Source organism: Phasianus colchicus, chromosome 1 (assembly GCF_987193195.1).
Source record: "Phasianus colchicus chromosome 1, bPhaCol1.hap1.1, whole genome shotgun sequence".
Taxonomy (NCBI): Eukaryota; Metazoa; Chordata; class Aves; order Galliformes; family Phasianidae; genus Phasianus; species Phasianus colchicus.
Window position 1 is genome coordinate 155,585,124 of NC_143436.1, and position 26,908 is coordinate 155,612,031.

A 26,908-nucleotide genomic window follows, 5' to 3' on the forward strand; every position below is an offset into this window, starting at 1 on the left:
AAGCAGTGGTCCAAGAAACATAGCTGAAAATTTAGCACTTTTCCCCTGTATTTCCATTCCGTGATACAACTGATTGATTGTAGTGTGGATGAACTACCCTTTTAAGAAGTAGTAGCTCTTCAAGATTTCATTTTGAAGGGAGGTTTGACAAAGGGGAATTTCATTACTTTGCATTTTCAAAGCAAAATTTGGTGTTTCTTTCTGTAGAAAGTTAAAAAGTGTCTGAAGAAATGGCAGTTTAATGCTATCCAGGACCAAGAGTGCTAGGTGGTTTTTACCAGGTTAAGCCAAGTCTTTATTTTGTCAAATTTTCTATAATCCAATTCAAACAATTACAGATTTTTTTTCTGTTTTGCCCAGGGTAAAAAAGACTCTTACTTAATAATAGTCCTAAATCAACATAGATGGTTGAGATTTTCATACAGTGATGTAACAAAGGGAAAATTTGCTTTTGATCTGTTTTTTTATGTGTTTCAATTTCTTATTTTATACTGATAGAAAAAGTAGTTTATTGGAATACTACAATCTGCAATATAGTCTTTTCAGAAATAGAACTTTTCTAAAAAAACTCCTTAAGAGTGCATCGTATTGGTATATTCCTTTATTAAAACTGTGGACACCATGGTTTCCTGAGGCCTATAGGGCCAGCATAAGCTGGGAGTTCTTCTGCAGACTGTAAGAAGTCCACTGAAGGTAAGGAGTAAAACATGTCAAAGACATAGCCGTAGCAAATGAAAATTGACTTTAAGGCTAGAGATGTTGGAAACATTTCCTTTAATATTCTAAATTTCAATTGGCTTGCATAATAAAAATTCACTTCATAGGTGCTTTTACATGCATTCTCAGTACAATTTTGCCTGAAAGTTCAATTCAGGCATCATCAGAATGTTTGTGTTCTCTCTGAAAAATACCTAAATTCTTTGAACTTATGATTTACATTATTATATTTTTTATGAAGTCTTCTCATGGTTTTTCATCATATATAATTCTAACGTGTTTTTTCTTTTCCAGGGTATAAACAGTTTTTAGGTACATCAAACAAACTTTCATGCTGCGGTAGCATTGTCATTATTGAATGCATGTTCCTTTATTTAATATTTATGCATAACTTAGGAACACTGTACATATTTACTAATGAATCTTTAACTTCTCTGATTTCTTTGTAGTTTGGAAACCAGTCCAATAACAGATACAGACCTTGCGAAGCGCACAGTTTTTCAAAGGTCATATTCAGTTGTTGCATCAGAATATGACAAACAGCACTCCATTTTGCCAGCACGTGTAAAGGCAATCCCCAGGAGACGAGTTAACAGTGGAGATGCAGGTAAAAGTGCAGACATTGGAAAAGGAAAAAAAAAATTTTGAGGATGTCGCATTGGACTTACCGTTATTCTTGGAAACTGTGGACAATTCTGTATTTAAATATATATATATATATAAATATATATAAATATATATATATATATATAAATGGCTTTTATTTCTCTTTAACAAACAACCAATATTTAAATAGTAATCTGCACACGATTAGTCTCAGAACATATCAGGGATTACTACAGTTCTGAAATTTGTGGTTCATGTTCTGTGCTAGTTAAAAGCTAATGTGGTTGTTTCTTGGTGGTGTTGTCTGCTTATTTTCTCAGTTGAAGCATCATTTTTCCATGCTGTTTTTTTTAATACGTTTTTTTCTGATAGAAAAAAATGAATAAAAGTTTATCAATTCTGAAATTTCTCTGCTGCTTTTTATTTTTACTGTGGCTGTAAAATAAAAATGCACAAGCAATCTAATGTATGCATATTTTTTTGTTTTTGAATAGAAGTGGGGTCCTCTCTTCTGAGACATCCATCTCCTGAACTTTCTCGGTTAATCTCCGCCCACAGCTCTCTTTCCAAAGGAGAGAGAAACTTCCAGTGGCCGGTGTTGGCATTTGTAATCCAGCATCATGATCTGGAAGGACTTGAAATAGCAATGAAACAAGCCTTACGGAAATCTGCTTGCCGAGTATTTGCCATGGAGGTATTAATGTACTAATGGATCTTTTGTGATGACAATAGGACATATGTAATTTCTGTCTCAGTGTTTTTCTTGTGGCTTTTTATTTATAATTTTCATACAGGTATAAAAGCAAGAAAAAAACATTTTAAAAATTGTCTTTTATGAATGTATTATGAACTCTAGAAGTTAAGAATACAAAAATATTACCCAAATATCTTCTTCAATAGTATGCTTGTTGTCTGGAAATAGATTCCTTAAGTTATTGAGCAATGCCTTACGTGGAGGCCTCTGCATAATTATTTAACTGTTCAAAAGCATCAGTGTATCTCTTTACATGAAGTGTTTTTAACCTAGTTTACGTACTTAATTGGTAATTCCCCGTGTGTGTTTTGTTTTAGGCTTTTAACTGGCTTCTTTGTAATGTCATTCAAACAACTTCTCTTCATGATATTTTATGGCATTTTGTGGCTTCCCTGACTCCTGCACCTGTAGAACCTGAAGAGGAAGAGGATGAAGAAAATAAATCAAATAAAGAAAATGCAGAACAAGTATGTGAGGTTGAGAAATAAATTCAGTATCTCCCTTGATTTTTGATAATAACTTAGAAATGATTTTAGTATATGTGAAAAGGATCCTTACCCCTTCTCTATGAAACAGAACTTTAACTACAGAATTTAAATTTTTAGTATAAACTGTACTTGACCTCTTTTAATAGTCCCAGTTGAATTACTTTTTCCTCTAAAAGTATCAGATTTTGTGTGATTATGAATTCCTGTCTTTTAATGCATTAGTTTTATGATTATTCTTAGGAGTGAGGAAAAAAAATAAAAAAAAACAAATAAGTCATTAGCACAGTGCTAATCTAGTACCAGAAAACCCGACACCCCGCAACCTACTGTTTGCTTTAACTTTTTTTTGTATGAAAGTCTGTTAACAAAATACAAATTGCTTCGCATTTAAGGAGAAAGACACAAGAGTGTGTGAACATCCTCTATCTGATATAGTGATTGCTGGGGAAGCAGCTCACCCATTACCCCACACTTTTCATCGTCTACTCCAAACAATCTCTGATCTTATGATGTCTCTACCCAGTGGTAGTGCGTTACAGCAAATGGCCTTAAGGTAAGCACAAAATAAAAAAAATTCTTAGGAGACTGAAAACATCTTAAATGTTATAGGTGAACAGATTTTGCAGTATAGATTCAAAGTTGAAAACATCTTTATATTTCCTGTAGGAAAGTGAGCGTGCATTTCCTTATGTGTAGGAAGATATATGTAAAATATATATGTATTTGTTTGTATGTGTACTGGTATAAAAGATTTTTAGAGAAAATATATTTCCTCTAAAGTTCTGTATTGCCTACTATTTTAAAATAGGTTTTCTATTGAGTAATATGGTACTATCTGCATGTGTAGTATACTTTTTGCTCAAAAATCTGTCACCTGAATAGTCTCCATAAGCTTTTCCTGTGTCTTGATGCTGAAGTTGCAAATTGAATAATAATGATTCTATTTTAAGTTTATTCCTGTTTTCTGTAAAAAGTAGGAACAAACCATCCTGCAAATACTTGAAGTTAAAGGTTTTTTCAATACATTTTGAGAAGCAAAAATGTAATTAATAGCATTCTTTGCTGGTGGGTTGTATCTTTTAATCAGTATTCAAAGTATCAAAATCTGCTAAATGTGTTTCCAGGTGTTGGAGTCTCAAATTCAAACAATCTGACCATCAGTTCCTGCACCAGAGCAATGTTTTCCATCATATCAACAATATTTTGTCTAAATCTGACGATGGAGATAGTGAAGAAAGTTTTAGTATCAGTATACAGTCAGGTTTTGAAGTCATGAGTCAGGTCAGTATTATGCCTCTCTCTCAAAAGCAGAGATCAACCATGAACAGCATGTAGTTCCTGTAACGATTCTGATGGAATAAAAATATCTTTCATTGCAATGTCATATTTGTTTGAGTAAATCTCTAGAATCCTGCTGATGATACTCAGGTTTTCATTATTTAACTTCAGAGGTTCAGATTCTGTCCCTTAATCTATGTTATTCATTTAGCTAATTCATTTAGTTCATTGAGTTCACTTTTTAAGTGCTAAATAGTTCCAGTTCTTAACTTGCTCACGTCTTTTTTCCTTCTACTTTTCTGAGGAGCCACAAATTAATACCTCTAATGAATAGCTCTAAAGTGTTTTCTTCTGCTCATTAATACATTTTCACATTTACCAATGGGTATCTGTTAGCCACTGGTATTTCCTTTGGTTTAAAGGCCTGAATAATTTGAACTGACTTCTTTAATTCAAAGAACATGTCTCCTAACCAGAGAGAAAAAGTGTAAGATTTTTAAGGTATAAATAGTGTCTGCATTTGGGCTTAGTTAGGGTGGTGAGGTGCTGGAATAAGTTGCCCAGAGAGGTTGTGAATGCCCAATCTCTGGAGGCATTCAAAGCCAGGCTGGATGGGATACTGGGCAGCCTTGTCTGGTGGGTGGCAACAATGCCTGTGGCAGGGGTTGGAACTAAATGATCTTTAAGGTCTTCTCCAGCCGAAGCCATTCCATGATTCCATGATTGGTTTAATAAATTTAAAATATTTTTTGTTTGCTTTCACAGGAACTGTGTATAGTGGTTTGTCTAAAAGACCTAACAAGCATTGTTGACATTAAAACATCAAGCCGACCTGCCATGATTGGTAGTTTAACAGATGGATCTACAGAAACATTCTGGGAGTCAGGAGATGAAGATAAAAACAAAACCAAAAACATCACAATTAACTGTGTAAAAGGAATCAATGCACGCTATGTGTGTGTTCATGTAGACAATTCCAGAGATCTTGGGGTAAGAGAAAAAAGAAATTTAAAATGAAAAACAAAAATGCATAATCAGCTACATATAATTAATCTTTCAAGAAACACCATGTTGTCCATCCAGTTGATTGTGTTACTTTAATTCAGAAGTTCACATTTTAAAATAAATTTTCTTTTTCCTGTGGTTCTGAAAGCAGTACCTGATATAATGAAATTGATGATGAAATGTGTAATTTACATGAACCTGAGAAATTTAATTCTTAATGGCCTGTTCAATTTCACATGCATTTTCTTGCATCTGATTATTTCATAAGATTATTTCCCTGCTCATCATTTCTGTAGAATCACTCAAATAATGAGCTTTCATAAGATACAGACTATTTTGTAGACTTGCTAGATTCTCACAAAGTACAATTGTCCACTGTGTCCTACATCAAAATTCCTACCTTTTTGTCTCCATTTGTGTTTTGTAAAGTAATAATACTTCATAAAACACAGAATTGTTACCTGTAGGGAAATTACAGCATACTTAAGTAACTTAATATACCAATTTGGTATGCCAGTAGGCCTTAACATCTCAGAACTGTATCACTGTGATAGTAAAGACCTTTTAAGTTATTAAATTTGTTTTTATAGGTCTGGGCAGTATTCCTGCAAATATATATTTATTTCAGATAGAACTTTTAATACAAATACATATAGTGAGCTATATTTTGGAATTCTTTGTCCTTGGTCTTGATCACTCTTAATTTATTTTTTTTTATAATGAAACAACTTGTATGTACTCTCTTAATGGGGAAGAAATAGAACGCTCTTTAGTTTAAGTGTTTTATTTTTTCCTTGTCTGTTGTAGAACAAAGTGACTTCAATGACCTTTCTAACTGGTAAGGCAGTAGAAGATCTCTGCAGAATAAAGCAGGTAACCATTTTAACTGTTGACATTGGAAAATTTGGAAAAATTGCAGGGTTGTTTTTTTTTTTGTTTTTCTTATTTGTTTGTTTGTTTGTTTGACACAAAGCTTCTGAGCAAATATTCTCTATTTCTTATGGCAGATAAATTGTTTTGCAAATATCACACTTAATGTTCTTAGAAAATATTGTTGTTGAATAGTGTTGTTTTCTTAGAAAATACTGTTATTAATAACAGAGTTCAGTTTTCATATATACTGAATATTGGTCAAACTTTTACTCATGAACATTACTTGCTGGAACAGAAAAGGTGATTTTAAAATGTTCCTTGAATTTTTTCATTACCACAGCAGAAAGGATAAGAGATTGTGTAGAATGTTTTTGAAATAGACAATTTAGCTTGTGTTTTATAAGGTCCAACAAACTGTTTGGCTAATTTTAGGCATATATGTATCTAAATATGCCTGAAATAATTGCATAGTATACACCGTTAGATACTCAGACACTCAGCTGCTTTGTGTTGTATTGTCATTAGCTTTTGTCTGCTACATGGAATCATTTTTCATTAGAGGAGGGCAGCTTAAGGCTGAGCATAAGTAGTGTAGCATAGTGTCCTATGAAGAGAAGAAAAAAAAAATTATTTACCTTCCACACAAGCTATCTAATGTATACTGATAGCGCCCATTTTCCCATCATTTTTAGTTCTCAAGTATCTTATTGACCTCCGTCCAGAGTTTATGATTCAGAACAGTATTCAGACAGGGCACTGAGTGCACCCTCAGTAAGTTTGCAGATGACACCAAGCTGGCTGGAAGTGTCAATCTGCCTGGGGGTAGCAAGGCCCTACAGAGGGATCTGGACAGGCTGGATAGCTGGGCTGAAGCCAATGGGATGAAGTTCAACAAGGCCTAATACCAGGTCCTGCACTTTGGCCACAACAACCCCAGGCAACGCTACAGGCTTGGGGTGGATTGGCTGGAAGACTGTGTAGAGGAAATGGACCTGGGGGTATTGATTGATGCTCAGCTGAACATGAGCCAGCGGTGTGCCTGGGTAGCCAAGAAGGCCAATGGCATCTTGAATTGCATCAGGAATGGTGTTGCCAGCAGGAACAGGGAAACGATTATCCCCCTGTACTCAGCACTGGTGAGACCACACCTCGAGTACTGTGTCCAGTTTTGGGCCCCTCACTGCAAGAAAGACATTGAGGCCCTGGAGCAGGTTCAAAGAAGGGCAGCAAAGCTGGTGAGGGGTCTGGAGCAGAGGCCTTATGAGGAATGGCTGAAGGAACTGTGGTTTTTCAGTCTGGAGAAGAGGAGGCTCAGGAGAGACCTTATTGCTCTCTGTAAGTACCTGAAGGGAGGTTGTAGGGAGCTGGGGGTAGGCCTCTTCTCTCCTGTCACTGGTGATAGGACTAGAGGGAATGGCTTCAAGCTGTGCCAGGGGAGATTCAGGCTGGACGTTAGGAAATACTACTTCTCTGAAAGAGTGGTCAGGCACTGGAATGGGCTGCCCAGGGAGATGGTGGAGTCCCCTTCCCTGGAGGTGTTCAAGGAACATTTAGATTTTGTGTTGAGGGATATGGTTTAGTGAGTACTATTGGTGATAGGTGGATAGTTGGACTGAATGATCTTGTAGGTCTTTTCCAACCTTGGTGATTCTGTGATTCTGTAATTCAATCTTTGTAGTTCTGATACTAAACCAAATGATAAACATGTTTTTATGCAGAGAACAATGCTTTGTATTTTGACATGGATGTGTTCCATCGGATATACTTAAGGTTTAAAACAGCAGTTCTTATTTGCAGCTCAGAATTTCTACCATTTGTCTTACTGACAGTGGTAAAAATTTTCAAGAAGCAGCTGTCTTAACCATGTCACAGCCTTGACCTTTGTTGAGGTAACATCTGATAACACAGAAATTCTGTACAGTGCAACTAGATGAGGGAGAGAGAGATGGCTTGTTTTGCTCTACCTTTTAGAGATGGCTTGTTTTGCTCTACCTTTTATCCTCAGGGGGCATGTAAGGTGAAGCTGCAGCTCTAAAGGATGTTTGATATCTGAATAAAGCAAACTTGGTTACAGTTGATTCATAATAAACAGTGAAGTATGAGTGTGTGGATTTATGTTCGTAGACAAAGTGTGCGTATGTACATATGGTCTATACCTTTCTCTGAACCTTGTTAGTTTGCTCTGTGTCTTTGTATGCTTGAACATAGTGCCCAGGTATTTTTCCAGACTCACTCCCAGAAGATAGCAAGACATAATTCAGATTGGTTCACTCCTTGCAAAATAGTCCTCTAGCACTTCTCCAGCAGGCTTTTTATCTTATCATGTGCCTACATGTAGTGCCCCAACTCATGCATACCCTCTATCTCATTGTATGGGAACTGCTGAATCATGACCTGAACCTTTGGTCGACCACCTGGGGTGAGCAGTGAGGCAGCTGCAGGGGCAGCCTGGGATGATGCGGGGCTGGCCATGGTAGGCGGTTCGCCTGTGCTGCCGGAGGGGGTGGGGCCTGGCTCCGCCTCTCCTGGATCCATTTTGGGAGCTGACTGCCAGTGGGGGGGAATCTCTTCTGGAGATTGACTCCACTGGAGTTTCTTACATGAGCCCAAGATAAGGGTGAGTGTCGTTCTTTCTTGCTCCAGTATAACAACTACATAGCCAAGCTCATGGATATACTATAACATCTGTATATTCATTAATTGTACACTCATGATATTAAATTAAAAATGTCAATCCTGCCTGCTGCATCACATTTCATGCAGACACAGGATTAGTAGGAATGAAGGAAGAATAAATACTAGTTTGATTATATAGAGATTTTGGGACACTCAGGTTACCCTTAGCAGTGGCATGAGGCATGGCACCCTGTCATTTTATCTCCTCCAGTGGTACCAATCATCTGTTCTTTTTACAGTTATTAAGTCCTGGCTCTCTTGAAGAGGCATCAGCGTCTTCCAAAAAATTAATATTTCATTTTCAGAGCTTTATGTGAATCAAGATAAAATAACTTAGGTACTGATAAACATGCATTATATTTTCAGGTAAATTATGGTAATTTTTATTTTTTAATAAAAAGTAGTAAATAAGCAAACATCAATTCAAAGTGAATGTCTGAATTTGTGAATTGTTGCTTAGAAAATAGAATGACTCACAGTTCCAGTTTTTTAATAGGCTTAAAAACAAAAATAATATCTGTATGTCATTGTATTCAGGAGTTGATTAATCTGAATTCACATTTTTGAATATTTATATAATTAAACACAGCAATATCACTGCTTTGAATAAAAAATGTATTTTAGACACTGCATTGGTTCCAATGTTACACAGTGGATTTGCTTTAGAATTAAGAGTCTTTTCGTTTGATGTTTCGATGTCAGTTCCCGTCTTTATTTTCCTATTTAATAGGTAGACTTGGATTCAAGACATATTGGCTGGGTAACGAGTGAACTTCCTGGGGGTGATAATCACATCATCAAAATTGAATTGAAGGGTCCCGAGAACACACTCAGAGTTCGACAAGTGAAAATTCTTGGATGGAAAGATGGTGAAAGCATTAAAATAGCAGGCCAGATTTCTGCAAGTGTAGCTCAGCAAAGAAACTGTGAATCTGAGACACTGCGAGTATTCCGACTTATTACATCTCAGGTAGGATTTTCATATGTTGTACAGTGAAATTTACTATAATTTCTGTGCTTTCAGTGCTGATGTTTTAATTTAAAATGTCACCTCTGTGCAAGTTTGTAATGGAGATAAGGTAGTTATCACTTCCTTTCTTCCAGGTATTTGGAAAACTCATCTCTGGTGATGCTGAACCGACTCCAGAACAAGAAGAAAAAGCCCTCCTGTCTTCCCCAGAAGGAGAAGAAAAAGTACACAATGTATTTATTTGTATTCTATCAATATTACATTGGTGAAAAAATTATCCAGGATGATTTTTGCTATTTGTCTTATGCACCATAGTTTTCAGATCAATACAAAAGCAAAATATTACAGTTGCTTTTTTTTTTTTTTTTTTGGTAGTAGTACTAAATGTTTATTGGGGCATATGTGTTTAATGGAAACACCATACTCTGGTGACTCAAATAATGTTTACATATACAGAAGTACTTAACACCTGCAGTAATGGTCAGCCTGACAATCTTTATTGCCTAATATCTTCTTCTTGAAGACAGAAAGTGGCTCCATTGATGTTTGGATAAAAAGTATTTTAAAAACCTCACCGGTATCCTTTTAGCTAGTATACTCTCCTGTCTTCCTGCAAGGAGCTTAATAAGGAGCTTAATAAGTATGTGTTCCCTGATTCTTTTATTGCAAAATCTATTAAGTTTATAGAAAGTGAAAAGCATATTTCATGCAGTGCTCTACAAAAACTTAATCAGAGATTATATTAAGGTAGAGGACGCTAAATCTCAAATAACTGCGCTTCACTTCTTTTGCTTATTATCTTATTTTGTGCTCAAATTTCCTCTTAGTCATAAAGAGAAAAAAAAATACTAACCAGTATTAAATATTTCCTGCTTATATATCTTGCTTCTGTGCAACAAAAAGCTGCAAATTTTTAGAGCAAAGTTTGTTGGTACTTCTTATTAATTGCTACAGAAGTTAGAGTTTGTTCTTGGCATTCTTGATTTAATACTAAATATTCTTCTTATGAAGGCAACATCAGATGCAGACCTGAAAGAGCACATGGTAGGGATCATATTCAGCCGGAGCAAACTGACAAATTTGCAAAAGCAGGTTTGTTCACTCTATAATACTTTGAGTATTATAATGTTATAATAAATATGTATCTTATATGTATATATAATAGTATGTTATAATAAATATATTAATTTTCAGTAAATACAGAACTTCTTATTTGACATTACACCTTCCATTGTTCTGTGTTATCAGACACTAAGTTACATTTTGATTGTCTCCTACAGTAATAGAAAGTTTTAGTTTGTGGTTTTACTTTGTTTTTCTCAACATAAAGTAGTAAAGAGTATGTTTTTCTTTAAAATACTGAAGTTGTTTTACTGTACCAATTAACATATTTGTTATTTTTAATACACTTAATACAGTTACCATGAGACAGACATTGCAGTAAAGATTTTTACAGTGATGCAGGAGGAGTTTGATTCTGTTTGAAGTTTAGTAAATACTGCAGGTCTGGTCCCACTTTTTTATCACCCATGTTAGCAACCCTTACAGTCTCTTAAGTATGCTTTTTAACATGTTCCTGGTAAAATGAAAATATGCTTTCTGAAATCTTCTCCTAGAGAGTAAACTAAACAAAATACTAAAAAGATCTTTGTAACTTTCCAGAGTGAAAATGGGCAAATTCAATATTAAATATAAATATTAATTCTAAAGAACTTTATCTAAATGTTCTAAATTGAAATCTAAATTTATTCTTAATTTCAATTTAGTAATGTTGAGAAATAATTTAAGTATGGGACAAATTTCACAGGTTTTCCATTTTTGTCATAGCTATGAAGATACTTAAAACACAAATAGTAACATTCTAAAAGTTTTTAGGAGTTAACTGTGTATTTGGATTCCACTTGCTAGGTATGTGCTCATATAGTCCAGGCCATACGAATGGAAGCAACCCGTGTGCGTGAGGAATGGGAGCATGCCATCTCTAGCAAAGAGAATGCCAACTCACAACCTAATGATGAAGATGCTTCTTCTGATGCGTATTGCTTTGAACTGCTGTCAATGGTTCTAGCATTGAGTGGTTCCAACGTAGGCCGGCAGTATCTGGCTCAGCAGCTGACTCTGCTCCAGGATCTCTTCTCGTTATTGCATACTGCTTCTCCAAGGGTGCAGAGACAGGTAAGTGCTAAGTATTCTTTATCCATCCTGGTATTCCTAGAAAAGAGTCTTTACAATGGTATAATCATGAACTTGATAGTATGTACTTGAAGTGGTGGTTTTTTGAAATGTAATTTTGGATTTTCACTTTAAAATTGTTTTGCCAGTCATATTCAGGCTATTTCACATAAGGAAAAAAATCTAAATAAAGCAACTCAATTTAGATCCAGATCAGTTAGCACAGATTTCCTATCCAAAAGCACCAAGTTTGAGTATCACAGGGAGAATTAAAAAGAAGTGAGGGAGGGTACTGTGGAAATGTAACACAATTCTTAATACCTCAAGAAAAGTATTCTCTGTTTTCAAAAGTCCTAAGTGTCTCTAAGTGTTTTACTATAGTTTCTGACATCTAAAGATTGTATACAGAATGAGTATGTAATATGCCAGCAATTTAAAGTTGTACAAACATCTGTATTTCAGAAATTTCACTACAAAGTTCAGTACAAAGCATTTTTTCATTATTATATGAAGATGAAGGTGTTTTCTGTGTGTTTTGTTTGTTTGTTTTTGGGTGTTTTTTGTTTAGTTTCTTTTTGAGTGATATTTGTTCTGGACTCTTAAGCCTTGTCTCAGTGTATTATTAACAGTTATTTCAAAGCAAGATAGAAACCTCTTAGAATTTCTTACAATTGTGATTTGAATACATAGAGTAGATACATTCTGTCTTACAGAACAATTCATAATTATTGTTTGAAAGCTCCATCTCTCTTGTTAAGAATTGTCATGTTTTGATTCTTTTTCCAGGTAACATCGCTACTAAGGCGTGTTTTGCCTGAGGTAACCCCTAGTCGCCTGGCTAGTATCATAGGAGTGAAGTCTCTTCCACCAGCAGATATAAGTGATATTATTCACTCAACAGAAAAAGGAGATTGGAATAAACTGGGTATTTTAGATATGTTTTTGGGATGCATTGCCAAAGCTCTCACTGTACAGCTAAAAGCCAAAGGAACTACTATAACTGGGACAGCTGGCACTACAGCAGGCAAAGGAGTTACTACAGTCACACTTCCAATGATCTTCAATTCGAGGTTTGTTTAAAAATACATATAAATTCTCCAGCAAAAGGTATAACAGAAATATATATTTTGAAGTCAGTTATGTTGCCTTTTATGATCTTTATTTAATAGATGGGAAAAAAATGAATAACACTGATAATATAAGTAAAGTTACTAATAAATTTTGTTGAAAAAAGAAACAAAAACCAACCTTGCACCAAATGTGTGCAGTATTTGTTTTTGTGTATTTTGACAACTAATTGAATTTATTTCATGTATTACAATGTGTCCTCTGTAGCTATATTCGGCGAGGAGAAAGCCATTGGTGGATGAAGGGTTCAACACCTACACAAATTTCAGAGATCATTATTAAACTGATTAAAGACATGGCAGCAGTAAGTTTCTATGATTTAAACGTGTGGGAGATCATCAAATATTTCTGATAATGTATAATACATTTTTTTCATTAATTTCTATTAAAGTTAATATTGGGATGAGCTGTTCAAAATGACCTGGTCTCAAGAAGAAAAACATGTACTCTTTTGGGCAGGGTCCAGGTCTAGAAGCAATAGAACTCGTGTTCTGGTTCAGCTAAATAGAAGCTCAATATTCAAATGAACTTTCAGATGAGTCACAAAAACTTACGTAATAATCACTAATTTTCTGTCTCTTTCTTAACTTAGAAATCTGACTTTTTTTTTTTAAGAGTCATGAGCACTCAGAGCTCTAATTGAAAAACAAAAGGTGTTTACAGAGTATGGTGATAGTGTTTTTTTCACTTAACAGTGAATGTGTATGTTTTATACATGAAGTCTAGTTAAAAATGCATGTTAAGCTTCTTTTGGCCATCTCTGTAGGTCACTCCAAAAGTTATGCCTCTTATTCATTTCCATGGAAACTACAACAGATACAAAGAGCTCAACAGCACTACTTGACAGAGCAAATTTTCAGCTACAAAACACTATTTTTCAACAGTCTTTACTATTAGCTATGCATTTTCATTAGTGATGGACCTGAGCGAGCCTGCATGCTATGCTTGTAAAAAAATCCATCTGTACCAGCAGAAGTGACGCAGTGCTTCACAGATGCTATAATGGCGTTAGTGGTAGGAAAACGTTGCCCATGTAGTTCATCTATCATCCTCCTGAACAGACAGAAGTCAGAAAGTGTCAAATCTGAACTTCATAGTGGGTGTGGTGGGACAGTCCAGCCAAGACCGGCAGTCTTCAATCTACTATGACATTATCATGTTCTAAGAGAAAGATTGTTTTCTTTCCTGGCCTGACTCTGGGAGTCTGAGCCTTTAGCTTAGTCAGTGTTACAGTGTAGTGATCAGACTTTATGATGGTTTGTCTGGATTCCAGGAAATCCAGAAGAATCATATTTCCTATCCCAAAAGACAGTGCACATCACTTTACTCACTGAGGGCTCAAGGGTATCTTGAGAACTTCTTATTTGATGGAGAATTCACATCACCATTCCATTGACTGTTCTTTTGACTCTGGCTCATAGTGGTGACAGCACATCACCAGTAATGATGCAACCCAAGAAACTGTCACCTTCAGCCTTGTATTGATTCAATAAATTGCATACAGGTGTTCCTTCCATTCCTGTGTGAGCAGTCAGTGAATATCAGTGGGTGCCATTTTTTCCAGATGGAGAAATTCAGTGACACACCTTTGCTCCATACACACTTCCGTGTCAGACACCACTTTGTCAGACTGTCCCGCTCCTGCACAGCAACTTTTAATGGAATGTTGGCTGGAAGGTTCAACCTCTACTGCCCTGCCCTGTCACCACCCTTCACCTCTGATATTGTGGCTCAACATAATAAAATAGGAGGCATTACTTTTAGATCAGCTCTTGTACATTTATAGCTGATTTTTACTTTAGCCATCTGGGTTGAAATTTTCCATGAGTGTATGTGTACAGTTAACAGATGTACAGTTAGAAGAGTGGCTTGGTTACAATGGTATTATAACAGGTTTACAGTTAGATAATTAAAAAATGAAATTCTCACCCATGTCCTAGCCTCATAGTAAAAATCTCCAGAAAAAGATCCTTCCTCAGTGGCAGTCAGCCCTTAGATGGAATCTAGAAGTGCAGCCAGGCTCCACCTCTTCTGGTCATACAGGTGAATTGCCTTCACCTGTGCTCCTGTGGTTGACTCTGTCCTTGCCTCAGGTGATCAATCAGTGGTTCAGGCTGTCACTCAGCGGTTCCCATACGGTACATTTCAGGCAAATTTATTTGGCTAAAGAATTTGATGAAAGCTGATTCAGCTATTTCCCAGAAACAATACTGGAGAAGGAAATAGGGTTTGTATATTTATTAGAGAAAGGGGAAAAGTAATTTAGTAGGAAGTTAGTTTTGTTTTCTTTAATTCTACACTAGTTCAGGGTGATGCTCTAAATGACCCTGATTTTCCTCTCTGATTACCCTTAGAAAGGCTTGGAAAACCACAATTGATATGTAGTTAAAAGTTTTAATTGAAACTCTTCGTTCTTCAGGAGTGCTGGTCTGTATACAGAATGACTTTATTTTCCCCTTCAAGGAAGGGTCTGTTGTAGGTACCAGTGTGATTCCACATGATGTATTTTTGTTTCTATTTACTTCATCAACATCTTAGGAAACTTTTAAAAAACTCAAGTAGAAAAGGAATGCTAGCTGCAAATACAAGTACTCAGTATTTGTAGTGAATGCCAGGATTAATGTGATGACTCTTGTATGTATGTGCATGTTTTTCTCAGTCACCCCACTTCATTCAGTGCATAGGCTGTAACATACATTGGGAAATAATTGGTGAGGGGAGCCAATTTTTCAGGACTTTTTTTTAATGGTTGTTGCCAGTATTTTTTGTAGGTATTATATGTATTGGTGAGAAAACATCAGGGAAACAGTGGATTCTATTCTGAACCTGGGACTTGCTCTTTTATGATCATAAACTAGCATTGCTTGTAGCAATTCAGTTTTAGTTGTAAATGTCTATAACAGTTTATTACAGTTTTTATTATCATTAAAAACACATTCCTCTTTGTCAGGGTCATCTGTCAGAGGCCTGGTCCCGTGTGACAAAGAATGCTATTGCTGAAACCATCATAGCTCTGACCAAAATGGAAGAAGAATATCGATCACCAGTGAGGTGCATTGCAACAACCAGAGTAAGAGCTTTTCTGAATTTTACATTAGTTCATTGCAAGCAAGGATTAAAAGCCCATCTGAGAGCTTCCCTATATTTTGGCAAAAATTCCATTCTATGGGAATTCCCTTATATGGGTTTTCTCAGGAAATAATGTACGCAGTATACAGCTTATGTTGTATCCCAACTTGTTTTCTTTGTGGTAAAAAGTACTCCATTAAAATCAGAATTTCGAATAAATACACTTTTGAGGTACCTCTGCCACATCTCAAGGCTGCAGTGCTAGTTGAGTCAGGTCTTAGATAAGTACTGAACATCAGGCCGGCTCTCCTTGTGAACAAACTTAGCTCTGCCATGAAGGTGCACGTTTTGAAGGAAGTCTTAGTAGAGTCATTCAAAGAAAGCCATTTTGTCCAAATGAAAACTTGGTCAAAAGTCATCTCAAAATGTAGTTGTCAAGTTCATTTCAGTTTGGATTGCAGGATTACTGACAAGTTTTCCTCATGTAGCTAATCTATCTAGCATTTCACTGTAGACAGTGGAGAGAAAGAGAAAACCTTTCCTAAAATCTGAAGGACATTTAGACAACCCTGTTATACTTTATCTCAAATGGCCAGTATGGGGAGAAGAGAATAGGGAAGTGAATCACACTGACCTAAGCTTTTTTGATTAGTGTATTTTGTTCTGTTTCTCTTCTCCCCACAAAATCTCCAATGCTTGGGAAAGATAAACAAGTTGTCCTATTTCTAATATATTCTGGTTGATCTTGTTTCATTGTTTCTCTTTTGCATGCTAACTACCATAGTTTTGACCATAAAGTGAGGTAATTGAAAGAAACAAATTAGTTCCCAAGAGTTCAGTAAGTTTTATTGGGTGCTTGGCTTCTTTCGGTAAAGAAAAATCTTGTATTGCATGGACAAGGCTTCAGGTGATGATGATACGGTTTGCAAGTAATGGTGTTATTCTTGTCTGTCAAAGTTTAAACTTGTTGTATTTGAGATTTTTAATTTAGTTTTTCTATAACATTTAATTCTATCTTGCCTTTCAATAGTTATGGCTGGCCCTAGCATCCTTGTGTGTACTTGATCAGGATCATGTTGATAGACTGTCCTCAGGAAGATGGATGGGAAAGGATGGACAGCAGAAACAGATGGTGAGACAGAAAATTATGCGTTTTTGTGTCTATTTTTTATTTATTCAGTAGTCAAAGAATTTAGAATAAGTAATAGGAAAAGGTACTTGTCCTAACCTTATTCCTCCTTCTCACTCCCATGGAAATACTACATATACATTTGAATTATTATAGACAATTTAAGACAATTTAAGTTTTCTAGACAAATACTCTTCAGAGAACAAAAATTCCAACTTAAAGCAGTAATAAGGTAGCAATTCTGCTGGCATGCAGAAATAAACACCTAAAGGATGAGCTTTTGAAAATAGTATTTCAAGTAATACAATGCTTTCTATTAGAGCTTTTTGCTTTCTGGGTTTTTATAACATTGTAAAGACAATTCTTTTATATTCCTTTGCAATTTAGCTTCATCTTCTAGATCTAAGAAAAAGATCAATTACCCCAAAAAAGAAACAGTCTAAATGGATTTAGTAAAGCTACCATTTACCTGGAGGATTTACAACTTTAATATGAAATATGGTGGATGAATTGAGTTTGCCTGTATTTTTCAGTGTTGCAAAAACCTTATGATATTTTTGTATGTGGATCTGGAAAGAGAAAAGTAATGGAGCTTTCTATAAGGAGTTTGGGTTTGATGGATCCCTGTGGGAAGCAAGGGGTCGTGCCTTCCTGCTAGCAACTGAGTATGCTTAAGAGCAAATAAGCCTCAACAGCGGTTCAGTGTAGGCAGAAAGAGAATACAGGAGGTATAGAGCTGCAGCAGTAAGGACTGAAACTCTGCTGAGAAAAGGAAGCAGACACTAAAGGTTTCTGAGGTGATTAAGAAAAGGCTTTCTTCTGTAGACCTTGCAATTCAGCACAGAATATTGCTCAACTGAGAAAAAACTTGAAGACCAGAAAAGTTTGCAAAGTCATGAGCAAAGACCTATTTTTAATCTTTAAGTGTTGGCTTCCCAAAATTTTTTAGTTTTCATACCTAAAAACTTCATAATCTAATGAAAGAGGTTTAGAAGAAGAAAATCTTGTTGCTTTTTAAGAATCATGCAGTATCCCAAGTTGAAGGAACCCACAAGGATCACTAAGTCCAACCCCTGGCTCCACACAGGACCACCCAAAATTCAAACCCTGTGTCTGAGAGCATTGTCCAAACACTTCTTGAATTCCAGCAGCTTGATGCCATGACCACTGCCCTAGGGAACCTGTTCGGTGCCCAACAACTCTCTGGCAAAGAATGTTTCCCTGACACCCAGCTGCTCCTCCCCTGACACAGCTCCACAGCTGAAAAGAGCTCAGCGCTGCCCCTCCACTCCCTGTGAGGAGCTGCAGCCACCATGAGGGTACCCCTCAGCTCCTCTGCTCTGGGCTGAGCAAATGGAGGGATCTCAGCCACTCCCCATACATCTTCCCCCCAGACTCTTTGCTGTCTTTGTAGCCCCCTTTGGGCACTTTAATAGCTTTATGTCCTTCTTATGCTGTGGCACCCAGCCCTGCCCCCAGTCCAAATTTTTCCTGCTCCAGGTGTGGAATCCAGCACTTGCTCTTGTTGAGCTTTATGTGGTTGGTGATTGCCCAACCCTAAAATTTGTCAAGATTGTCAAGGCAAAGCCTCTCAACCTTCAAGGGAGTCAAGAGCTCCCTGTAATTTAGTGTCATCTGCAAACATATATAGTATACCTACAAGCCCTGTACCCAAATCATTTATGAAAGCATGAAGACAACTGGTCCTAAAATGGAGGCCTATGGAACCCTTATAGTGATTGGCCACCAACCCAACATAACTCCACAAACTATAACCCTTTCAGTCTGACCTGACTGTCAACCAATTGCTCACCCACTGCATTATGGATTAACCATGGAATGAACCATTTTAGGACAGATCTGCAGAAGAGATTTTTTGTTAGATAATTAAATAGCTGAACCAGAAATGTGGATTCCATAATAAAAAAGACTGGCTTTATGAAATCAAACTTAACTCATTTCATGTCTTTGCTTTAGCAGAAGTGTTTCATTGCCTCAGGTTTCCTGTGTTGTTCCACAGGAACAAGCAGCAGAGGATTAGAGAAACAGAACAGAGGTCTAGTTTTGTAGATAAGAGGAAAAAAAGGCAGAAATTGGAGCTTATTTAAACATGTGGAAATGTCAGAGGAGCAGCCCAGATGCAGGCAAGCAGGTATATGAGCTGCTGAACTTGTTCTGAAATTCCCCAATCCTATTTTTATACCAGGATATTCAAATTTTGAGGTGAAGTGTGTTCCCCCTCGCAGGAATGCTGTGGAATGGATTCTATGTTACATGAACAATATCTTGGAAACCACAATTTCTGTAGTACAGTGGAAACTCAAAGATTTTCATAATCAAAATCACTGAACATTGTTTTTAGAGATATTTTTAACTGTAAAATAAAAACTGTGTTGAATTAAATATATCTTGATATAGTAAGGTAATTTTATGCTAGATGTTGTAGTCTGTTGCTTTGGCTGTGTTCTCTGAGTTATGGATGACCTGCAGCTTTGATTAAGTCTTTGAACAATCTAAATATACCATATCATAGTAATTAAGGATAAATATTTTGTTTATCTATGAACTGTTCTGTTAACATGCCAATAGCCCCATGTTAACAATTTTTTTCTGTGCAACTCCGGCTGTTGAAAATGATGTCCCAAATTTATTGTAGAATACATTTGTGCTACGTCACACAATATGTAAGATGAAGAATATTGAAATACTTATGTAGTAAACTGGGGCTCTTTGTGCGCAGAAGTAGTTGTTTAGATATTGATTATTCTAAAAGTAGAATTAGTAGTCTAAAGAAGCTCTTTATCATCCATTACTAATTTGAAGGTTAGAGCTAGGGAAGGATACAAGCAAGTGCTGAAAGGAAACGAAGGATTTAATAAAGGGAAAAATATTTAATGATCTTTCTTAATTTTTTCAGCCAATGTGCGATAACCACGATGATGGTGAAACTGCTGCCATCATTTTATGTAACGCCTGTGGGAATTTGTGTACAGATTGTGACCGATTCCTACATCTCCATCGACGAACAAAAACTCATCAGAGACAGGTATTCATGGCATCATGTTGTATGTGCTGCATACATTATGTACGTTTCTCCCATTAATATATAAGCAAGTGGTAGTAGCAAGAATCAAAATGCTATTTTATTTTGAATATGGAATAGATATATTTTCATTTAATTCTTTGTTCCATTTTACTGAAATTCCATTGTCCATTATCTTTAGAAGATTTGTAAACAATGTCACATTCCCTCATTCTAATTCTTACGCTACATCAGCTTTTTTTCTGTCACACTGTCTAGGAACAGTTTCAGGAAACTTCTAGAAACTGGAGAGCCTTTCTTAAGTGTACCTTGGTTCTTTATTCCTTTTACACTAAATCTCCTCTACTATTACTATCGCATTATAGTGCTTGTGAACCCTTTCATTTTTAAGAGTTTATATTTTTTTGATGTTCAGAGGATCACTTGACAGGAAATTTTCCCACTGGTTCCCTATGACAGTCATCACTTATTTTTCAATACTTCCCTAGTCCTCATGTTGTCATTATCCATAAGCTTGAAAACTTCCTGATTTTTATTTTATTTTTTTTTCTCTTAGGGATGAAATGTCTTTTCTCTTTGACTTACCTAGCTGAGTTTTTGCACATTGCCCTTAGCTTTGCTAATTAGTGTTCTTTCATGCTAGCCTTTCATCCTATTAATGTCTAAACCTGAATGTTTACTCTTTTTAGAATATTTCTTTTTCTCACTGCAATTTACACTGAAGATGCTGTTGCTTTTGAGACTATTGAACACTTCCTCTTTCTTGATACAGCATTTATCTTTTAAGTTTTTGTCGTCATTTGTAAGTAGTCATAGGAGAAGGGAAGAATATTTGTACAGAGGCTAAAATAATAGACCACATTATTAGTTAATAAAACTAATTCTGTGGACATTATTAGTAATCTCCCTGCTGACGTGCGGCTATGATAGTGTTTTACTTAGAATCAGGAATGTGCTTTTGAAGCAGATACGATCATCCCTCCTTACCATGCTTTGATTTGATAAAGAAGCCTTTTGGGAGGTTGAACGGGATTCCTTCAAAGTGAAACAGACAAACAAAGATCCTGGCATATACTTAGTGTACTTCAAATACTAGCAGGCAGTCAGTGCAAGGGATCAGCTAGTCCAGAGCATATGATGTAAATATCAGGTCACTGTTTTCCTTGGTGCCTCAGCATTTCAGAGTATGTTCAGCCCGGAAGTTCCTTGTACATCTGTTATATACTATTTTTTAGCATGGATCTTTGCAATCCCATTTGAAATTTTCCTTTTTGGTCATCTTAAGAAGATGATTTTATGTGTCTGTTCTTCTGTCCTGTCACAACACAGTCTAGTCTCATTTATTTTTCTGATTTCTCCTATATAGCCTGTTCAGATTACAGTTGATAAAAGTAAGTTCTTATCTCATAGAAGTCCTCACATCTCTCCTTTAATCCGTCCAAAACAGCTACTTATCAGATTTTCCTATTCACCTCTAAAAGCATGTTTAAACTTTTAATCTTTATTTACCACCTTTACCTTTACATCTTTCATGTCAAGCCTCTCCATTTAAATTTTAAATTCTGTCATGTTCCCTATTGCCTGTTTTCTCTTAGCTTCCTTTTCTTTGTCCAACTTCTGTTTCTGTTATACGTACTTCTTATCAGTTTTTCCTCTCCTATTGAGAAAGGAGTTACTGTGACCTGCTTATGCAAAACCTTTGTGAAGCACTTAGAGTTTTTGTTTTCTGATTCCAGTATAAATTAAGATACATCTATACCCAGGAGAATTCTAACTTTTATTGCATTGCAGGTGAAGTGAATAAAAACAGAACTACCTTTGAAATTAAGGAAAAGAGAAAGAGACCCGTGAAGTCTAACATGGATCTTTTATGAATTTTTGATTTTGGGGAAAAGAAAAAAAAAAGAATTTTCTTGATTTTTAGCTAAAAACATTCACTGCATATTTATGTGAAAGTGATGTGTTGATATATAACTCATTATGTAGTCCATAATATTATACATAATGATCATAATTATCAGTGCTACTTTGATAAATTACTGACATGGTGATGTGAAGATATTTCTAATGTTATCTTCTGCTTTTAGTACTGTGGTCTACTGGAGATGAATATTAGTTGTGAGCTACAGTCTCCATAGATTTTGAATTACAAAAATGTTGTGCAGCTCTCTTCTTAGCATTGCTGCTCTACTGCTTCCCAGTCATGTTATCTGGAGTGTTAGTTTTCAATATTTTTACTTTTTAAACCACAAAACCTCTTCCCACTATGTACAACTTAAGGAATGTATAAATTAAAAATAGTTTGCAGTAGACAAACCTGACAAAATCTTTAAAACTTCCGATCAAAATCCAAAGAGAGAATGACAAGAATAACATAGAAATGTTATTTATTATCTGTTTGGTTAATATAACAGGTATTCAAAGAAGAAGAAGAAGCTATCAAAGTTGATCTTCATGAAGGCTGTGGTAGGACCAAGCTTTTCTGGCTGATGGCATTAGCAGATTCTAAAACTATGAAAGCTATGGTGGAGTTCAGAGAACAGACAGGTAAAACACAGCTTCTATTAGATGTACTCTTTCCTGATTATTTTTTACCTTTTACCTGAGCATTTGTCCAAAAAGAATTAGGGCGATGGTCTTGATTTCTGCTTGTAAGTATAAATAGAACATTTTAAATGTATAAAAGTTACTGTTTTTCTGGTTGGTTTGTGATTGTGTCTGAATATTGGTCACTTATATTTCATGATGATAGTAGTCATTTTTGTTTCCTTTTTTTGTGGATGTAGGCAAACCAACCACCAGCAGTTCTGAAGCATGTCGCTTCTGTGGTTGTAGGAGTGGAACAGAATTATCAGCAGTGGGAAGTGTTTGTTCTGATACAGATTGCCAGGTCTGTATTAATAAATATCAATCATTATGAGATAAATAAGATAGAAGAAAGATACTGTAGAAAGACTCTTGTTTTGAGTAAACCTTCTTCATCCCTTCCTTTCCTGAAGGACCAAAATCTGCTGATGTTGTAAAGGCTGTTAATGTAGGGCAAGCAGTGATTACATGAGAGGAATGTTAAAAATACAAACAGAACTAATAAATATTCCTGTATATCAAAATGAAATGTTAAAATGTTTCTTTATGACATTGCTGTTTAGGAATAATATTTTATAGGAATGTGAATGTATCAGTTCTACTTCATTTACACAAAATGTGCAGTTTTTCCCAAGTACTTGGTCTAGCAGTGGACAAGATGAATTGTCATTCTTGCATCTCAGTTAATTGCATGAACTAGTCGCCTTTCAAAAAGTAGCACTATCTCAACCTGTTATTTGGCAGGGAAAAAAGACCAAATGTTTACCTTTCACAGGAGTATGCTAAAATTGCCTGCAGCAAGACACATCCCTGTGGCCATCCATGTGGCGGTGTTAAGAATGAAGAGCACTGTTTACCATGCTTGCATGGTTGTGATAAGAATGCTACAACTCTTAAACAAGATGCTGATGATATGTGTATGATCTGTTTTACTGAAGCACTTTCAGCAGCACCGGCTATCCAGGTTTATCTTTTTTTCTCCCTTTTAAATGATGAATCTTATGGTTGTAATACTATATATGGAAGAAGTTAAAATATAAAGTCCCTCAAATGACATTCTCAAGAGTTTCAGAATAAACATGGTAATGGTACAGGATGTAAATGACTTGAAATGCTTTCATTGTTTTCTGGCATTGCTGCTATTTGAAACAAGAAGGTTGTATCAACTTATTTTTCTGTGTTTATTTAAAATGTATGGTATATTATAAATAAGAAAACAACTGAGATATTAATTAATATATATATCATATATATTTCATATGCCCACTGGCTGTCTTGGAGTGAAAGTGTTATGATTCTAACAGGTGCTTAGTATTCATTCTTTTCTTTAAGAAGAAAACTAGAGGTCTTCTAGTATTTAAAACATATTAATTTTATTTCATATATGTTGCTGCTTAAAAGCAAAGAATACTTATATTTTAGTGTTTAACATAATGTCAGTGTTTGTTTGTGTGTTGTTCTTTTTCTAAAGTTGGACTGCAGCCATGTTTTCCATTTGCAATGCTGTCAACGAGTACTTGAAAACAGATGGCTTGGGCCAAGGATAACCTTTGGGTTTATGTCCTGTCCTATTTGCAAGGTAAATGAGCTGTTTTCTGCAGAGATCCAACAAGTTGCCTATTACTCTCTTTCTACTTTTTTTTCCTTTCATTTTTAATGATACATTGCTTGTTACAATATAAAATAAGTATACTTCCTTTGTTTCCTTAATTTCTCATATTACTACAGAAAGGGTGTCATTGACATATCTTTCTACTTTCCCTACTATTCCCTGAATTAAGGTTTTTCTTAGAAAGTAAACACTATGCAGACATTATCTAAATGCTATCTTATTCTTAGCACCATCTGCTTGTAAATTTGCAGTTTAAGTACTAAGGGAAAAAAGGAAAGAAGTAATCTTAATTCACACTATCTCAAGCAGGGAATCTGGATTCTCCATTTTGCTTGCCTCTTTCAAAGCTTCTTTGCTTTTCAGTGACAGGCCAGAGCCAAAGAATATATATATCACTTCAGTATAATTTATTAAGCTGTCTGCTACTCTGCAAAATCATAATTGGTATAAGCAAAAGTATGTATATAACAGCTGCTGGGAAGCATTTTAAAGCCCCAGGAATGTTAAATTTGTGCACTGTCAGGCCTTTCTGCATGCTATGTTTCTTTCTTCATGTTGTGTTTGGTAACTAATGGCAATAGCTTATGATTAATACTTAGTACGGAGGACTAAAAGGCATTATTCCTATTTGCCGAGTAATAAAAAGGAGCAAAATTAGAGAAAAAATAAAATCACATATGTCATATGCCCTTTACCATCCCTTTGTGTTTGTTACAGTCTGTTGTAAGGGCTGCTGATTTCATATAACAAAAGGCCATATAAAACACTGCAGTAGCAAATGAAACACATCAGCCTTTTTTTTTTTAGGCATCTACTGACATCCATTATGCTATTTGTGTTTGACCATAATATAAATTATTACAGCTGTTAAAATAAATATACAATATATTTTAATCATTCTTTTTTTTTTTTGAATTTCAGAACAAAATCAATCATACAGTATTAAAAGACTTGCTTGATCCAATCAAAGAACTTTATGAAGATGTAAGGAGAAAAGCACTAATGAGATTGGAGTATGAAGGACTGCACAAGAGTGAGGCCATTACAACACCAGGTGTTAGATTTTACAATGACCCAGCTGGCTATGCCATGAACAGATATGCTTATTATGTTTGCTACAAGTGCAAAAAGGTATGACACTTTCTCAAACCACTTTCTCAAACTGAATGCATGTTATTCAATCAAAAGTCACTTAAAGAACGGAGCATACATTTAATATGTTGTTTATGGAAGAGGAAAGCAGGAAAAAAAATTGCTTTTTTTTTAGAAAAAATTAATGTTTTAACAAATTAGATGTACATGGTATCTTAAAACTCAAAAGCTTATACAAAGTAATTTAGAAACCAAAAGCATATTGAGGTGATAGTCTTCTTAAAAGAATGTGCAGGTGATATTGTGCACCAGCCATCCCTTTGTCCCACCTCTACTTCATAATTCATGTGAACATAAAATTTTATAAACATATATTTTAACTCCGATACAGGGAGTTTGTCACTAAGCTTTCACCTAAATTTTACTTAAAATGGAGTCAATTAGAACAACAGTAAACAACAAATTTGGGGCAGAAAAAACAACTACTTGTGCAAGCCTGTTGGTATGGTTTTCCCCAGCAGTAGTCTCAAAAGATGGGAAAGTATCTTTATGACAAAGAATTTAGAGGAGTAACTCTATGCCGAACTTGTGAGAAAGACACCAGGGTGATACCCCCACAAACAGTGGTGGATCCCCTGCTCTGCCATCATCAAACGGATGGAGGCAATTTAAGAGGAGGAGTGGAAACAGGTTCAGCTCAGCATCACAGGCATCACCCATCCTGACCTACCTTGGTTCCACAGATGCCCCTATGTAATACGTTTCAGGCTCTGAAACTTGAACAAGAGGTAAGTGAGGATGAGGTGGGAAGTGCACCCTTGAGGTTGTCTAGGGTGAGGCAGTTGACTCCACACCTCAAGACTGCCTCCACCAAGAAGGACAGAAGGGTGGTGATGCCCTGCTGAGAGGAAGGAGGGGCCGTATATGTTAGTCTGACCCTGCCTGCAGTGAAGCGTGCTGTCTCCCTGGGGCCTGGGCCAAGGATATTTCTAGGAAACTTCCTGGTCTGATTCACTCCTGAGTATTATCCCTTATTGATAGTTCAGGCTGGCAGCGATGAAGTTGCTGAGGGAAGTCTGAGGATGATCAGACAGGACTTTGGGGGACTGGGCAGGCATACAAGTTTTATTTTCTTCTGTCCCTTTAGTGGCAGGGAGGGATACTGAGAGGAGCAGGAAAACCCATCTCTAAATACACAGCTGAGAGGCTGGTGCAATCACAATAATTTGTTGTTAAACCATATGGTATGGTTTAATTGGCATCTGTCCTTATGGCTGCAGATGGGTCTCATCTGTCTCAAAGGGGAACCAGATCCTAGCCCAGGAGCTGGCAGGGCTCATTAAGAGGGCATAAAACTAGATATGAAGGACGAGTGTTGGTGTGGCTCTCTATATTAGAGTGTTCTGATGTTGTTGAGGTTGGGGCTGGAAATGATAATATCTATGGATAAGGATCAGTGGGAGGTCTAACAAGGTGGACATCCTGATGGGGGTCTGTTACAGACTGCTTAACCAGAATGAAGAGAATGGATGAGGTGTTCTACGAGCAGCTGGCAGAAGTTGCACCATCACCAGCCCTTGTTCTTATGCGGGACTTCAAACTTCCCTGATACATGCTGGAAATACAATGCAGCACATAAGAAACAGCTTAATAGGTTTCTAAATGCGTGGAAGATAAATTCCTAATGCAGCTGGTAACAGAGCATACCAG

The 26,908-nt window shown here is 36.1% G+C and overlaps 1 protein-coding gene across 14 annotated transcripts in view; it reads left to right on the forward strand.

Moving 5' to 3' along the window:
* The window catches only part of MYCBP2 (MYC binding protein 2), a 202,017-nt gene that overhangs the window by 170,723 nt on the left and 4,386 nt on the right, over positions 1–26,908 (forward strand). For 12 of the 14 annotated variants that reach the window (XM_090130532.1, XM_090130523.1, XM_090130483.1 and 9 more), the window contains 21 exons: positions 1,167–1,324; positions 1,818–2,017; positions 2,395–2,544; positions 2,958–3,118; positions 3,690–3,846; positions 4,609–4,833; positions 5,656–5,721; positions 9,128–9,367; positions 9,502–9,600; positions 10,379–10,459; positions 11,276–11,542; positions 12,326–12,609; positions 12,875–12,971; positions 15,618–15,737; positions 16,767–16,868; positions 19,783–19,911; positions 22,323–22,455; positions 22,695–22,798; positions 23,270–23,458; positions 23,966–24,073; positions 25,028–25,237. In XM_090130532.1, the coding sequence (XP_089986658.1) occupies positions 1,167–1,324; positions 1,818–2,017; positions 2,395–2,544; positions 2,958–3,118; positions 3,690–3,846; positions 4,609–4,833; positions 5,656–5,721; positions 9,128–9,367; positions 9,502–9,600; positions 10,379–10,459; positions 11,276–11,542; positions 12,326–12,609; positions 12,875–12,971; positions 15,618–15,737; positions 16,767–16,868; positions 19,783–19,911; positions 22,323–22,455; positions 22,695–22,798; positions 23,270–23,458; positions 23,966–24,073; positions 25,028–25,237 (3,280 nt within the window). Of the gene's footprint in view, positions 1–1,166; positions 1,325–1,817; positions 2,018–2,394; positions 2,545–2,957; positions 3,119–3,689; positions 3,847–4,608; positions 4,834–5,655; positions 5,722–9,127; positions 9,368–9,501; positions 9,601–10,378; positions 10,460–11,275; positions 11,543–12,325; positions 12,610–12,874; positions 12,972–15,617; positions 15,738–16,766; positions 16,869–18,885; positions 19,122–19,782; positions 19,912–22,322; positions 22,456–22,694; positions 22,799–23,269; positions 23,459–23,965; positions 24,074–25,027; positions 25,238–26,908 lie in introns of those variants that run through there. The other 2 variants (XM_090130445.1, XM_090130514.1) reach the window with 2 other exon arrangements.